Source organism: Nyctereutes procyonoides, unplaced genomic scaffold (genome assembly GCF_905146905.1).
Source record: "Nyctereutes procyonoides isolate TBG_1078 unplaced genomic scaffold, NYPRO_anot_genome, whole genome shotgun sequence".
Classification (NCBI taxonomy): Eukaryota; Metazoa; Chordata; class Mammalia; order Carnivora; family Canidae; genus Nyctereutes; species Nyctereutes procyonoides.
Window position 1 is genome coordinate 2802682 of NW_026575118.1, and position 15343 is coordinate 2818024.

At 35.8% G+C, this 15343-nt stretch overlaps 1 protein-coding gene across 7 annotated transcripts in view; it reads right to left on the reverse strand.

Annotated features, from left to right (window-relative positions):
• CPEB3 (cytoplasmic polyadenylation element binding protein 3) overlaps positions 1 to 15343 on the reverse strand; it is a 199305-nt gene that overhangs the window by 104138 nt on the left and 79824 nt on the right. For all 7 annotated transcript variants that reach the window (XM_055334401.1, XM_055334397.1, XM_055334398.1 and 4 more), the window contains one exon: positions 5083 to 5139. In XM_055334401.1, coding sequence (XP_055190376.1) covers positions 5083 to 5139 — 57 coding nt within the window. The remainder of the gene's footprint in view (positions 1 to 5082; positions 5140 to 15343) is intronic.

The window sequence follows — 15343 nt, forward strand, 5'->3', positions numbered from 1 at the left end:
TCATTCTCTGGCACATGTACTTTGTACATGTACCTAATCACATCTAAATCTCACAAAAAAAATGAGGTAGAGTATCCTAACTGTCCTCTTGCAGGTTCTTAAACAAGGAGACATCATAGGAGATTCAGACTTGCTCAGCTAGTTGCCATCCTGATCACATGACTCCTCCAAGATCTAAGCCCTTACATCTGTCCTCTGGAAAAAGGGAGACAATATTACTTCAAAATATTCTTGTTACTATATATTAGTTTACATTTTCTAGAATTTTATATTAATGGAATCATCTAATACATACTCTGTCTAGTTTTACAACTCAGCATATTATTTTGAGTCATTCATGTTGTTACATGTATCAATAGTTCACTTCCTTTTATTGCTGAATATTATTCCATTGTATGAATACATTACAGTTTGTTTATCCACTTTCCAGCTGAGAAACATTTGGATTATTTATAATTTTGGCAATCATGAATAATGCTGCTTTGAACATGGGCATACGATCTTTGTATGGACATACGTTTTCATTTTTGCTCTTAAGCAAATTCCTAGGAGTAGAACTGCTGCATCATATGGTAGGTGTATGTTTAACTTTTTAAGAAACTGCCAAAATGTTGTCTAAAATGGACATATCATTTTACATTACGAACATTACAGTATGGTACCTTTAAGGTGCCAAATATCACTAGAGATAGAACAACTCTAGGCCCAAAAGAAGAACAACCCATGTCCCAAAGTCAGGTGACAGAGGCAGAAGGCATTTCATACAGAAAAAAAAAATTATAAAAAAACAAAAAAGTGGCATTGTACCCTGGTACCATCATTGTAGCTTAAGAGTAACTTATAAGTGTGCTGCCTTAAATCACGTCACTAAAAGATCTATGTAAAAACAACCAATATAATATAAACTCATGCTTTGGAACTATAACACACAAGGAAAAAAATCTTCAAAAGGCAGCAACAAACCTGATGCAAGCAATCACAACAGCAGCTCACCAGTATTCGTGAGCTGGAGTATTATCTCCCAGTCAGGCACTATGCTAAGCTTTACAAGATTTATATATGGCTCCTTCATGATCACTATCTCCATTTTCCAGGGAAGAAACCAGAGGAAGAGGAGTTAAGAATGTGGCCCTAAGGTCATAGGTCTTATAAGGCATGGAACCAGAACTGCCTGGCCTAGACAATGCTTTTCATGGCTATGCTAATTTACTGCTCCATCCTCAGGTTTTGCAGGCCTTCCATCCTGTTTGGAGGATGCCTTCTTGAGGCTGAATGATCCTACACCTTCAGCAACACTTATCTGTTTCTAATTTCATACTCATTAAGCAACTTTCTGATATTAAACTGGTTTTCCAAGCTTATTCTCTATTTGGAAGAGCTGACCAGTCAAGAAACATAAAGTGGATACACTTGGCAGTGATTATCTCTTAGAATAAATTACAAGACCAGGCATTTTGGTTTTGAACATTAATTTGACCCTAAATTTGGTTCACCTGACTAATCATGGAGGTACCAATATCCTTTTCGGAGAATCATCATAACAGAGGAAAAATCATTGAAGTCAGGCCATCAACCCTATACAAGCTCACACTGCTAAGCTCAATTCTATACCTAAGAGTGTAACAAAAACAAAACCAAAAACAAAAGTCCCTGTTGGTGTTAGAAAAAATCTGGCTGATAGAACTACTACATATATAGCTGGAAGCACTCTCAGTACCTCCTTCCTCCTCCAGCAGGAAAAATATAAATACATATTGCGAATTTCTACTGTTTTGGGTATAAATGTAAAGAGTTGAAAGGACAGAATTATTACAAAGTTGAGAAAAAATGTATTACCAGTTTAAATGGAAGGGACATATTGCTTCAGAACTAATTTTATTTTGGAAATACCAGACAAGTGGCAGGTCTTACTGATAGATCAGAGTTTCTTCCTCCAACCTTCCCTTCCATTCTCTATAATACTTGAGGACCTAATATCTTGGGGAAAAGTCAAAATTTAGATGTGTCTCTGAGTTTCTTCCCCAAAGGCTAGCCTGCTAATTCTTACTAAAGTCATCATCTTGAATAGGAAAAATTAGTAGATTCTTTGGCTTAATACAATCTTGCTAGTTCTTCCATACCTTACTTAACTTTAGAAAACAGGAAACCCATTTTCTGTATTCTAGATGACATCAGTGGCAGTGATTCTCAGAGGAAAGTATAACTGGAAGGAATGCTCTAAGAAAAACAAAACATGGGAAACTGGCCCATTCAAAGTTGGGTAGTAGTATTGAGGAGTGAGAATAGCTCACTATGGCACCTCTTTCATTCCCATCAAGTCAGGAGAGCTTAGAATATGGTGTCTTTAGAAGAGATTTTTGTTAAGGCCAAGAAAATAAATTAAGGATGAAAATGTTTTGAAGACATAATGAATGGCAGCATTATGTACAGAATTAGGAAGCATGGATTTTGTAAACCCAAAAAAGGGGAGAAAATAAAGCAAAAAAGGTAGCAAAAAAGGAACAATAAATGACATTTCTTTTTTTTCATTTAAGCATTGATTCAATTCTCTTTAATTTTCTTAGCCAGTCCCTTCTTGTCTGAAAATACAATTCAACCCAGTCCCTTTCAGTAACCATCAATAAAGTTTCAGTTTCAATTACGTTTATATGAAGGGTGATGGGAAGGAAGGACAGACAAGTCACAGGACAATAACGGTTGGGCCAACAAATGGTAGGTATGAAAGGAAAGACAATACATAGATGTGCTTGTGCATGTGTCACATCTATAAGTCACTGGACGAGTTAGGCTCAACCACACAAAAGGGAAGAAAAGCTTTATCACAGCAAGTATGTGAAAATCTGTAGTTCTCCTAATATTTTGTTTATTCTGATCATTTCAAATTTGAGTCAATTTTGAAAGAGAACTGACAGTAATGCAAATGTCAAATTCTGGTTGTTTTTATGGTTTACTTTTAGGAGCCTACAGGGCAGCACCCAGAGTAATTTGAAGACAGATTTACTCCCATATCTGCCATAATGTTGTAAATATGCATAACTCAAGTGACATTTGATATAGATATTGGCAAATGACCATTTTGGGTACTTTAAGAAAATATTACATGGGACTCTTGGCTGGGTCAGTAGGTAGAACATGTGACTCTTGATCTCAGGGTCATGAGTTCAAGCCCCATGTTGGGTGTAGGGCTTACTTAAAAACAATAATAAAAATAGAAAGTAAAAATAAGAAAAAAAAAAACAGACTCACAGAACCTTCATTCTGAAAACAATCATTAAAGATGACCTAACTCAGTCCCCTTCTCTTACAGATGAGGAAATTCAGAGGCTAAAAGGGGGATTTAAGCATCATACATAAACTGGAAAGAACATAAAATCTCTTATTTAAAAGCAGAGAATTAAAGAGAATCAAAACCTTTTAAAAAGGAAAGTGTCTTTTAGCTTCATTTTATGCACAGAACAATGGTAAATTATGTCTTCTCCCTCTTGCAGAAGAGGACTCACACCATAGCAAATCAGGCTTTTTCTAAAATACATACTCATTCCTTCAGGCAGATATAACTAACAATATTGTTCTTTCTATTTACATTCAACTCTAGATTTCATCACCTAACTGAAGTGTTTCCACAAGGTTTTACAAAATTGCTGAGGCTCGGCAAGTTAAGTTGTTTATTAATCTTCATCCCAATGTACCTGCTTCTAGGAAAAAAAAATAGAAATACTATACTCTAAAGTTAAAGTGACCTTCCTTTTAGAAATTAGAAAATAGAGGTGGATAGTCTAGAATTTTTACAGCTTCCAAGATCTCCAAAAGAAGAGATACTAGCTTTTTAGAACAAAATAAGCATGCAGTAGATGAGGACCTGCATTGTCAAGCACTGCCAGTGGTTCCCAGCAGTGGCCACTGGGAAGCACACTACACGTTATGTCAGAACAAAAAGAAATGCGTAATACATATTTTAGAGATAATGTAAAATCTGCCCTAAAAAACTCCAATGGTAGGAAGGAAAGGGGTAATATTTTACACAACCTTAAATTTACCGAGTATGTCTCCTGTGTGTATCCACAGTCAGCTTGTATATATGGGAGGATGACAGGGAATAATCTGACGTCACTCATTTAACAGATGGAAAAAAAACTAAGTCCTAAGAGATTCAATGGCTTTTGTGGTCCTTCTGACAACTGATAATTTCTATTTAGAAACTGTTTTGCAAAGCTATTTGGTCTAAAGACACTAGGAAGCAGAACTGATGCCAACCAGACATTTCTTCCAGTATTAACTAATACAATGACTTTCTGCTTAATTAAGTTTTGATGCTCCAGAACTCAACCCAACAATTATACTGACAAAACTATTTCTAACCTGCAAAGCTGTTGACCACCTATACCACACAAATTTCACTAATGGAAGACCCTTGATGTCCAGTTTGAAGCACCTGTTGGCAATCTACCAAAATGAGGCAAGTCTGAGTTATGTACAAATAAATTGGGTCTCTTCATTCATATTCTCCAACCTACTCTCTCTCTCTCCTTCTGCCTGCCTCCTTTCTTCCTATCCTCTTCCTTCCCCCACCCCAACAGTATGTAGCAGGAATCTGCAAACTTCTCTGTAAAGGGTCAGAGAGTAAATAGTTCAGGCTTTTTGGGCTCTGCCACCCTGGTACAAAAGTAGCTAGAGATAATCCATAAATGAACGTGTGTAGTTATGTTTCAATAAAACTATGAAATCAGGCAGTGGGCCAGATTTGGTCTTCAGGGCTGTAGTTTGTCAACCTTTAGTATAGAGTAGCAGTTCCCAACTTTGCCTGCATCAGAATCACCTATACAATACATAGATTTCTCAGCCCCATAAAGTTTGTGATGCAGCAGGTCTGAAGTGGGGCCTGATATTTTGCATTTTTAAAAAGTTCCCAAGTGATGCTGATACTACTGGTCTAGGGACCATGCTTCAAGAGGCACAGGTATAGAATAACTGTCTATCCTGCACTAAGTGGAAGGTTGAAATGTAATGAACAATTAAGAAAGTGGAAACTACATGCTGTAAACTTGACTGCTAATTTTATGAATATTTCACATGAAGACTTACTGTTAAGTGCCATAATATTATCTGTTCCTGGATGATGGAAATTTATTCCCATGCGTCCTAAAAAATAAAATAATTTTATTTTAAGCACAAAGAAAATAATACTTAATATAATCATTTCAAATACATTGTAAAAGATGAACATTACAAAAAGCTAAAACAGATTAATCTACAACATTGCTATAATCTATAACAAGGCCATAGCAGTTACAAGGTTTTAAATCAAGTCATAAAACATACAAATGAAAAAAAATTTAAAAACAAAGCCAAAATCTCAATAACAAATAAATAAAACAAAACAAAGCAAAAAAGAAGCTTCCATTATAATATATTGAAATGTTAAAGCATCTTGCATTCCGATTTAAACATGCCAACTGGATTAAGCATTTTATTTAAACAACCATTCATACTGTCCTTCAAATTCAAGCAGCAAAATAATGAATTCAAAGAAATATATAAGCTTGACGTTTAGAGGGAATATAAGATAAAAGCTTTATAGAGGCTCAAAAATGCAACATAATTATCAGAATGGCAACCAGAAGAAAGATAGTACAATTTATACAACAGGTATAGGAGGGGGAATAACAATTGGTCTAAAAATCTAGGGTTCTTACGCTTTCCCTACCACTAACTAGTTATATGACCTTGAGCATAATGCTTATCTCCAGGCCTTCATCCTTATAGTAATAGGGTTTCAAACGTCTGACCACACTAGCTGGCTGCCTGTTTTTATTACACCTCTGAGCAAAGAATCATTTTTACTTTTTTTTTTTAAGATTTTATTTATTTATTCATGAAACACACACACACAGAGAGAGAGAGAGAGAGAGAGAGAGAGAGAGAGAGAGGCAGAGACACAGGCAGAGGGAGAAGCAGGCTCCATGCCAGAAGCCTGATGCAGGACTCAATCCCGGGACTCCAGGATCACGCCCTGGGCCAAAGGCAGGCACCAAACTGCTGAGCCACCCAGGGATCCCCCATTTTTACATTGAGCTAGGGGACTAAAAAACTAAAAACTAAAAAACAAAGAATAATATGTGACAGAGATCATATGAACCACAGGCCTAAAATATTTCCTCTTTGGCCCTTTACAGACAAAAGTTTGCCAACCTCTCGTCTATAAAATGGTAAGTCTGAATTATGTTTTAATGAATACCCTCCAGGGCTAAGAGTGGAAGATGCAGAAAAAAAAAAAAAAAGGAAGATGCAGACAGTGGGTATGTCTTTCATGAATTATTTGGGAAAGGGAGGTGGATATATTAAAGGAATAATAAAATAGAGTCTCACATGGAAAAAATGTATTTAAAGTTTTCTTGACCACAATCTCTTCAACAAAATAATTATTGAAATAGGGCTTTTGTGTAAAGCTAATATACATACGACCTTGGTTCTGCGAAGGTCTTCATGCCCAATTAGGTCAAGGGTTATCATTATGAAATTCTCAGAAAAATGTTGATTTTGTCATTACTACTGTTTAAATAAATGTCAACAGTCTGGGGCGTGATACAGAGAATGCTGGAGATATGGAAGTGACTGACTTTCACAACAAATACAGCGTTATATATAATTGCAAAAGGTCAGTTATGATTTGGTATTAATCTCTGTTATGGGGTACTGGAGGCAAACACCATTAACAAGCTCTTCTGGCCCAAAAGAGAGGAATCACAGTGGACAAAACAGAGTATTTGCTTCAAATATAAAGGGGGAATCATGAGTTCCTGGCCAACTCAATTTTTTTTTGCCTAGATAAGGCCATCCAAATCTCTTAAAAACACTCAGGTCAGGGATCCCTGGGTGGCTCAGCGGTTTAGTGCCTGCTTTCGGCCCCGGGCATGATCCTGGAGTCCCAGGATCAAGTCCCACATTGGGCTCCCTGCATGGAGCCTGCTTCTCCTGCCTGTGTCTCTGCCTCTCTCTCTCTCTCTGTCTCTCATAAATAAATAAAATCTTAAAAAACAAAACAAAACAAAACACTCAGGTCATAGTAATTATTGAAAGGTCATTTTATATTAAGGGATAAGGAAGAAACCAAACTCTGTTAAGTGTAATGTTACTTGTACTGATGGGTGTGTGTGTGTGTGTGTGTGTGTGTGTGTATGAGATAGAATATGAATGAAAAAATCATCAACCACTGATGGATTCTGAAGTGATTATTCTAATTTTACCATGAAGCATCACAGGACTGTCAATAAATATTACTTGTAGTTTTCATTATTTTAAATTTATTAGGAGGAAGGTATTATATACACCTCTCTCTAATGTTATGGAAGCTATTTTGCTAGCATTTATATTACAGTAAAATTATTTTTTAGAATATATTTTAATGTTTTCCAGAGAAAAATAATTCTATTAGTAAAGATCCATTTTTTAAATAATTGTCTGTTTTATTTTTTATTGATTTCACAGATCTTTTCATATTTACTAGAAGCTAATTGAGGAGTTTCAAAAACTACTCATTATTTAAAAACACATTTAACAGTAGCCCTATATGTAATTACTTTGTGTCTTATGTCTTTCCAGCTCCTACGTCATTTTAGAGTCTAAAAATTATTATACCTCATATGCAACAAGTGCTATCTCCTACCACCACTTTGATCAGAACCTATTATAGAAATATTTGTGAGAATAAGACTTTGGCTCAGTAGGGAGAATTTACATTCTGGTTTTAGTTAGCTGTATCAATATTCTCTCTATTATTTTCAGATAATTAAGACCTTATTTGGATTCATTACCACCAAATACTAACATCCGTAAGAATCAGGTATGATTTACTCATTGTATTGAGATATTCAAACTTAACAGCAAATAGTCACTGGAAAGTATGCCTAAGAACCCAACAAGATTTCAAAAATCACTGCCCAGCAGAACCCTAGCAAATGGTATATAGAGATGGTCTATTTCAATCTCTAAGGAATATTTGTGTGGTTCATAAAAAGCTAGGGGTGTTCCCTAAAATAATAAAGAGTTATTAAGAAAACCAAGCAAACCTTGGTGCACCTGGGTGATTCAGTGGATTGAGCGTCCAACTTTTAATTTCCACTCTGGTCATGATCTCAGAGTCTTAAGATCAAGTCCTGTGGAGCCTGCTTGAGATTCTCTCTCTCCTCCTGCCCCACCCACCCCCTCTAAAACAAAACCAAAAACCAAGCAAGCCCAAATTTAGATGATCTCATTAAGCTTCTTCTGTTTCCTGTGTTAGTTACAATCATTTATGGTAAAGAATTATGTGGTTATAATTGCTAAATCAAGTAATAGTTTTTATGTTTCTGCTATTCCCACACTTAAAGGGGTACCCCTCTCTGCAGTCTTCCAGAAGCTGGGTTCTTTTGGAGCTCTTTCCAGGAGGTCTTAGGACTTTTCATCTTCAAAGATGGAACTGAAAGGAAGCTCAGTAGTTTTTAAATTATAGTCCCCTAACTCACACTGATGACTTCCAATTCAATCTTTCTAAAGATGCAGCAAAAAAAAGAAGGCTTAGGCAACGTTTTGTAGATGAAGGCATCAGGAATTGCTGAAAAGAAGAAAACTTTTTGTCTTTCTGGTATCCTCCCTGATTCTGTTGGCCTCTTTGACTTAAATGGCTCTCTAGATCAACGTTGTCCACAAAAGATTTTATAAGAAACTCTGTGCTGGGACACCTGGGTCGCTCAGTGGTTGAGCATCTGCCTTCGGTTCAGGGTGTGATCCAGGAGTCCTGGGACTGAGTCCCGGATCAGGCTCCTTGCATGGAGCCTGCTTCTCCCTCTGCCTGTGTGTGTCTCTGCCTCTCTCTTTCTGTGTCTCTCAAGAATAAATAAATAAAATCTTAAAAAAAAAAAAGAAACTCTGTGTCAGGCCAGACCCACCAGAACCAAATATTAAATATAATCTAATTGTTTCCTAACTAAATGTAAATTCTTTCTAATAAAAAGACTTATGGCTTTTTAAAGCTACTTTCTTTACATCTTCAAAAATTCATGTTTAGATTACAAAATGCAATATATTTCCATCAGACAAAAATTATGTAATACAAAAATGTTGGAATAATGCAAAAAATAAGGCCACCAATTAAAGACAAGCTCTGCTAACATTTTGATTTAGTCTTCCAGTTTAAGGAGGGTTTGTGTATAAAATATCCTTTTCTAAAAATAGAATTACTTTATATTTTTCTTAATATATTTTGCATCTTAAATTTCATAATTATGAGATTTTTGAAGGAGAAAATATATAACAGCAAAAGAAAAACTGATTCCAAATTCAGATGAGGCCATTTCTTTTTTATTCCTTTTGTCCAACAAATACTGCTGTTTAATCAGCTGTGAAAATAGAATCAAGTGTGTGACATCTGGTGATTTTTGTTAATGCAGTCTGGTGCTGCCAGCGTGACATTTTGTCACCTGTCCACGGTCTGCTATTTTTAAATTGTTCTTGTCAGCCAGCTATCTTTTAAGTATAGTGTAAAATATAAGGTTTCAAAAATTGAAAGGTATACTTGGTTTTAAATGATGCTGTAGAAATCTGAGACCGTCCCACTTTTCCCACTGCACAGAGCCTGATAAATGGGGGTGAGGGGATGGAGGAAGAGGTTGGAGAATAGGATTACATATGTTTATCCAGACTGTAAAAATCATAGTCTCATAAGCTCAAGTCACATTCATATTTAAGAGACTAGTTATAAAAAATGACATTGTGTTATTCAAAGTTTCAGAGTCTGTATTTTTATATGCCCAAAATAAAAATTAGAATTTTTATGAATTCATAATTAATTACAAAAGTCACCTCTTCAGCTCTGAAATATGTTATGAGATAGGGAACAATCGCTGTATCTTCCTCTATCCCTATTTGCTCTAAAAAGTCAAGTCCTTCAGAGACTTTCACCTAATAGAATGTAAGTGCTGTGTTCTAGAAAAGGTTAGAAGAAAAATGCATATTCTGCTGTGTTGTTTCTTCCATCAATTTTCTCTATAAAATTGTAGATACATTCCTTCAGAAAAAGTATCCACAAGATGAAATATTATGTAAGAATACAATAAAATGATGTTTTAAGGTCCTTTTAAGAAAAAATGATAAAATTTTGGCATTAAAATATTCTAAATATGGGGATCCCTGGATGGCTCAGCAGTTTAGTGCCTGCCTTCGGCCCAGTGCATGATCCTGGAGTCCATATCGGGCTCCTTGCATGGAGCCTGCTTCTCCCTCTGCCTGTGTCTCTGCCTCTCTGTCTCTCTCATGAAGAAAATAAAATAAAATCTTAAAAAATATTCTAAATATGTTCCAAAGATCCAAGAAACAAAAGCTATGAGCTTAGAATGGAGATCAAATTCTAATTTCTTTTCATACCAGTACTGGCTAATTTTTGGCATGATATCAATTCCTTTGTTCCTGTTTACTCATTTCAGGCTGTAATCTAAAATAGTTAAATCATTCTTTTAAAACTCTCAGATACGGGTGCTTGGGTGGCAGTAGGCTAAGTAGCTGACTCTTAATTTTGGCCCAGGTCATGTTCTCAGGGTTCTGGGACTGGCCCTGGTGGGCTCTGATTCAGCAGGGGGTCTGCTGGAGGAGTTTGTCTCTCTCTCCTTCTGCCCCTCTGCCCACTCATGCTCTAAAATGAATAAATAAATCTTTATAAAAATTTAAAAAACCAAAACCCTCGGTTACACTGCTATATAGAAAGGACCACTGGGTAAATCAATGGGAGGTACTTATGTATAAAAAAAAATCACTCAACTTGTATTTACTGTCCTCCTCTTGTACAGAAACAGAACAATCACTTCTTGCTAAATCAGAACCTGCACCCCAAACAATTTGTGGACTCTGCTAACTTAAACAAGACAAACTGCTATGGGCCAAAGGTAGGTAGCACAAAAATAGAACTGGAGCAACAATGCAAGTTAAGAGACAGCATATTTTTCTGGAACAAACAAAATGTAATGAAGATGCACTTTTTCTAAAACAAGGGAACCTCAACATTCTACAAAAGGGACCAATTTTGTGAAAGGCTATATAATACTAAATTTAAATTGTGATGAGTAAAGAAAAATGCTTCCATAATACCAAAAGGATGGCATTTATTTCTTCCAAGTTCCTGTCAATTTAAATATTTTAAAGCATTATTATCAGAAGATAGCTATTTTTCCCCCTAGATTCAGTATACATATGAAAAGCAAATCCTTCAATATCAGTTCTCAACTGACACCTGCTCTTTTCATTTTTCAAATTTCAGTTCCATGAATAGTGAGGAAAGAGAAAATTCAAATATATAGAAATGTTTCATCAGGTACTACCCCCAAGGAGTCAGCCAGGTCTACTCTTCTATTGTAAGAGGGAGACTACATGGGATGACAGACAGAAAGGGGACTCTTTGCCAAGATATCTGCTATATTGTGCTAACCCAACCAGGGGACAGATCTTGCTTTACAATGTCACCTAAACTGTGCAATACAGTGTGGTTGGTATTTCCTTATTATTCCTCCTCTCATCATTTTGCATTCTTGAACATTAATCCTAAGCCAGGCTATGATTAATCAAACCTAATGACCCTGGGTTTTCATAGGGGTTCCCCAGTGGCTAAACTTTCATCATTAGTAGCAAGCTGGGGAACAGCTATAAGAAAGGTACAGAGGTGAATCTTTTTCCTTATCTCTAATCCTACCTCTTCCATGCTAGAAATCTCTTTAATCTTCATAGTTATAAGGAGAGTTGTGGATTTCCTTCCCTTAAGCCTACCTGAAAAGAGAGCAGAGAACAATTCCTCTCTCCTAGGCCTCACTCATATCTCTACCAACCCAAGGATTTCTGCACTTCGAAAAGAAATGACAGACAGTTTTTATTAGTTCATCACCCTTCTCAAAACTGTCTTCTCATTTCTTGGAAACATTCTCTCAAATAAATAGGAAAAGTCATATATAATATGGTAAGAGACACAGTTCTAACCAAGAACTGTAGTTTGAGATCTTTAAGAAGCCAAAAAAAATTAGTCTAATTTTTATTTAAATAAGGGTGCTGTGCCCTGACCAACACTACTAAACACATTTCTCAGGTGCTGTGAAGAAAGCTCAGTTCTACTTTTCCTCTACATTACTTGGCATCTTTATCATGGGGGAGGACGTAGAGACTTTTTAATATTTCCTACAAACATCTTCAAGGCTGACTTGGTTTTACTGAGTGTAAGTATAAATGTGACTGAAAAATTGTTAAAGCTCTTTACTAAAACAGAAGTCTCACTAGTTTCTGAACTTCCTGTCATTTCTCCCACTAACCCTTTTTCAAGAGAAGAGTTGAATAAAGGGATTTCTAATTGTATACATTTATTTTTAAAGGTTTTATTTATTTGAGAGAGAGAGAGAAGGAGGAAGGGAGAGGGAGAGAGAATCTGAAGCAGATTCCACTCTGAGCTCAGAGCTGGACTCAGGGCTCGATCTCACAACCACAGTATGATGACCTAAGTTGAAACCAAGAGTTGGATGCTTAACTGACTGAGCCACCCTGGCGACCCTCATTGCATACATTTCTAAGATGAAATATTGCTGTGAATAAATGTCATCAGGTTCAGTTCAAATACATCATGAGTTTTTTTTTAAAGATTTTATTTATTTATTTATTCATGAGAGACACACACACACAGAGAAAGGCACAGACACAGGCAGAGGGTGAAGCAGGCTCCATTCCATGCAGGGAGCCTGACGTGGGACCTGATCCCGGGTCTCTAGGACCACACTCTGGGCTGAAGATGGCGCTAAACCGCTGAGCCACCCGGTATGCTCTATTTTATTTTTCATGAATGCGATATCCTACTATATTTTCTTTATTATTTAGATACACAATTTTGGAAAGTCAACATAAAAGCATTATTTTCCTTTCTCCTTTAGGTGACTTTGGATAATGACAAAATGTTTATCCTTCAATAATCACTACTTATCTATGGCAAATAAAAAATTTTGACAACTTGCATTATCCTTTTAACATTTAGCTATAGTCTAGCTAGAAGAAAGTAAATATTGTAGGAATGTAAGGTTTAATTTATTACCCAGGCCAGGGAGTAGGCACACCATTACCACAGACAGCATGCATGCATGCATAAATAAATAAATAAACAAGATAACATTTGAGCAGTTTCTAGTGTCAGGAACTTCATCTGACCTTTACAGCCACTCCATGAAGTGGGTGCTTTATTTCAGTGTTGAGGAATCTAAGGCTTTGAAGAGGCTAATTTATCTAGATCAAGAGCCAGCTAAAGGCAGAGCCAGGATTCAAACCCAGGTTTGAATAACTGCAAAGTCAGAAAGGCTGAGTTGAAATTTAACTTCCTACTAAGAGAATATAAATGCCTGGAAGAATGTTAATAAAAATAATAATCTTTGCTATCTCTAAGTAGTAAGTCTCAGATTTTTTTTTCATTTTCCTTTCTTTTTTTTAATGTACTATTTGAATTTCCCACATAAGAACATATTTTTTATTTTCTTAAAGAAAATCAAGGTCCAGGAAAAAAAAATAGAACAAGCATACATAAAACCTATGATTCTGTAACTTGAACTTTGAGATGCTCAAAAAAGTGCTCCCATGTTCAAGTGGGAGAAGAAGATACTAAAGATAGGAAAAACAGGATGAAGTGAAGGAAGTGTTTTTGGACAGAGTCACAGAGAAGCCACACGGTAAGTCCCCTAGCCTACCATTTTTCTCTTAAAGCTATTCACCCAGATGTCTAAGTCTTTTGACCCAGAGATTTTCTCTACGAATTTACCTTAAGGAAAAGCTATGTGCAAGAACTCATCCATGGCAGCATCATCTATTATGGAGAAAAAGCTGGAAACAATCTAAGAGTCCAAAGTTAAGGCGTATTAATAAATTATAAAGATCAGATAAAAATATGGATGTTTATTATATAAGATATGTAAAATAAGGATACACTGTCACAATGTTTATTTTTTTCAGTTATATTTTTGTTATAATTTTCTCCATTTTTAAAGTCAAAAATTACTTAAAATTATTCCTTTAAAATGCCAGCATCATAATTATGTTATTAGAAGTAATAAGGATCAAATACACGGTGCCAGATCTAAAGGTCTCCCTGGAAAAGGGAAGCAGAAAGCTCGAATACTCTAACCAGAGGACAATGACATGGTGATGTAATTGACTACGGGAAGTAGTTCATTCAGAGGAAATCAAGGTGGGTGGTATGATGAACAGAGAAGTTGCAAACATATTAAGGCTGTAAAAAAGTATATATTATGTGCCTTCCAACTTATTAGGACATAAGTACAATGCAAAAGACTTTCACAGATGAAACCTCACATTTGCAAGTGTGGCAGAGAAATATATGCAGAGGCAGTTGGATGTGCACTAAAAAAGTGGCTATCAAAAAGAGAATAAGGTATTTACATTACCCCATAGTGAAGTACTCTATACTTTTGTCAGTGCTACTCTCAATAAGCCACAATAGCTCCTATGTAAATATTCACAAAATTCTGGACAATTATTTATAGACTATAATATAAGATGCTTTCAAAATCTTTTATTGCTAGAAGAAAAGAATACAGACCAAGATAAAACAGGTATGCATAAAGAACAAGGCCCAAAAATTTTAGAATAATTAGGAGAGGCTTATAGCTGTTCATGGTAGAGAAAGAGGACAAATGCAGCCTTAGAAGATACTGAAAACACAAAACAAGTCTGTGAATATCATTGTTTTTTTTTAACACCATTTTCACTTCTAAGCGAAATATGCTCAAATTACCATACACCTAATCTTTCAACTGAGCAAAGACTTGGTAATGATGATGATAAATATAACAATGAATACATGAGAGATTTTTTTTCTACTTCTGAAGGCCTTAAAAATACAGCTTCTCTCAGAATCCTCTATTTTCTTCATAGTCTATTAACTACTTTCTTTTCACTGGAAATTGAGGGAAGCAGCAGAAAATCATGAGTGTGACAAGAAAATGATGAAATGGATTTCTGAGGTGGCTTGAGGAAATGACTATCAGGTGTTCATAGTCAGTCACACCTTTTATAAAAGCCTGGATAGAACCAGAGAGGATCAAATTCCTCACAGCTCCAGAGAACATAAGGGTTCAAACAAGATGGGCATCCTTGTAGCCAGCTCTTCACAGTTTTCAGATATTTAGGCTCTAAATCCAAGTGGATATGTCCACAGGAAATTTCCATTACAGTATTTTAAAATATCACAAGGCCCCTAAAAAGTCCTAGAACACATAAAAAGAACTATCTATAATCAGGAATGTAACATCAACAACTAATCTGAATTTACATGGGCTCTAAA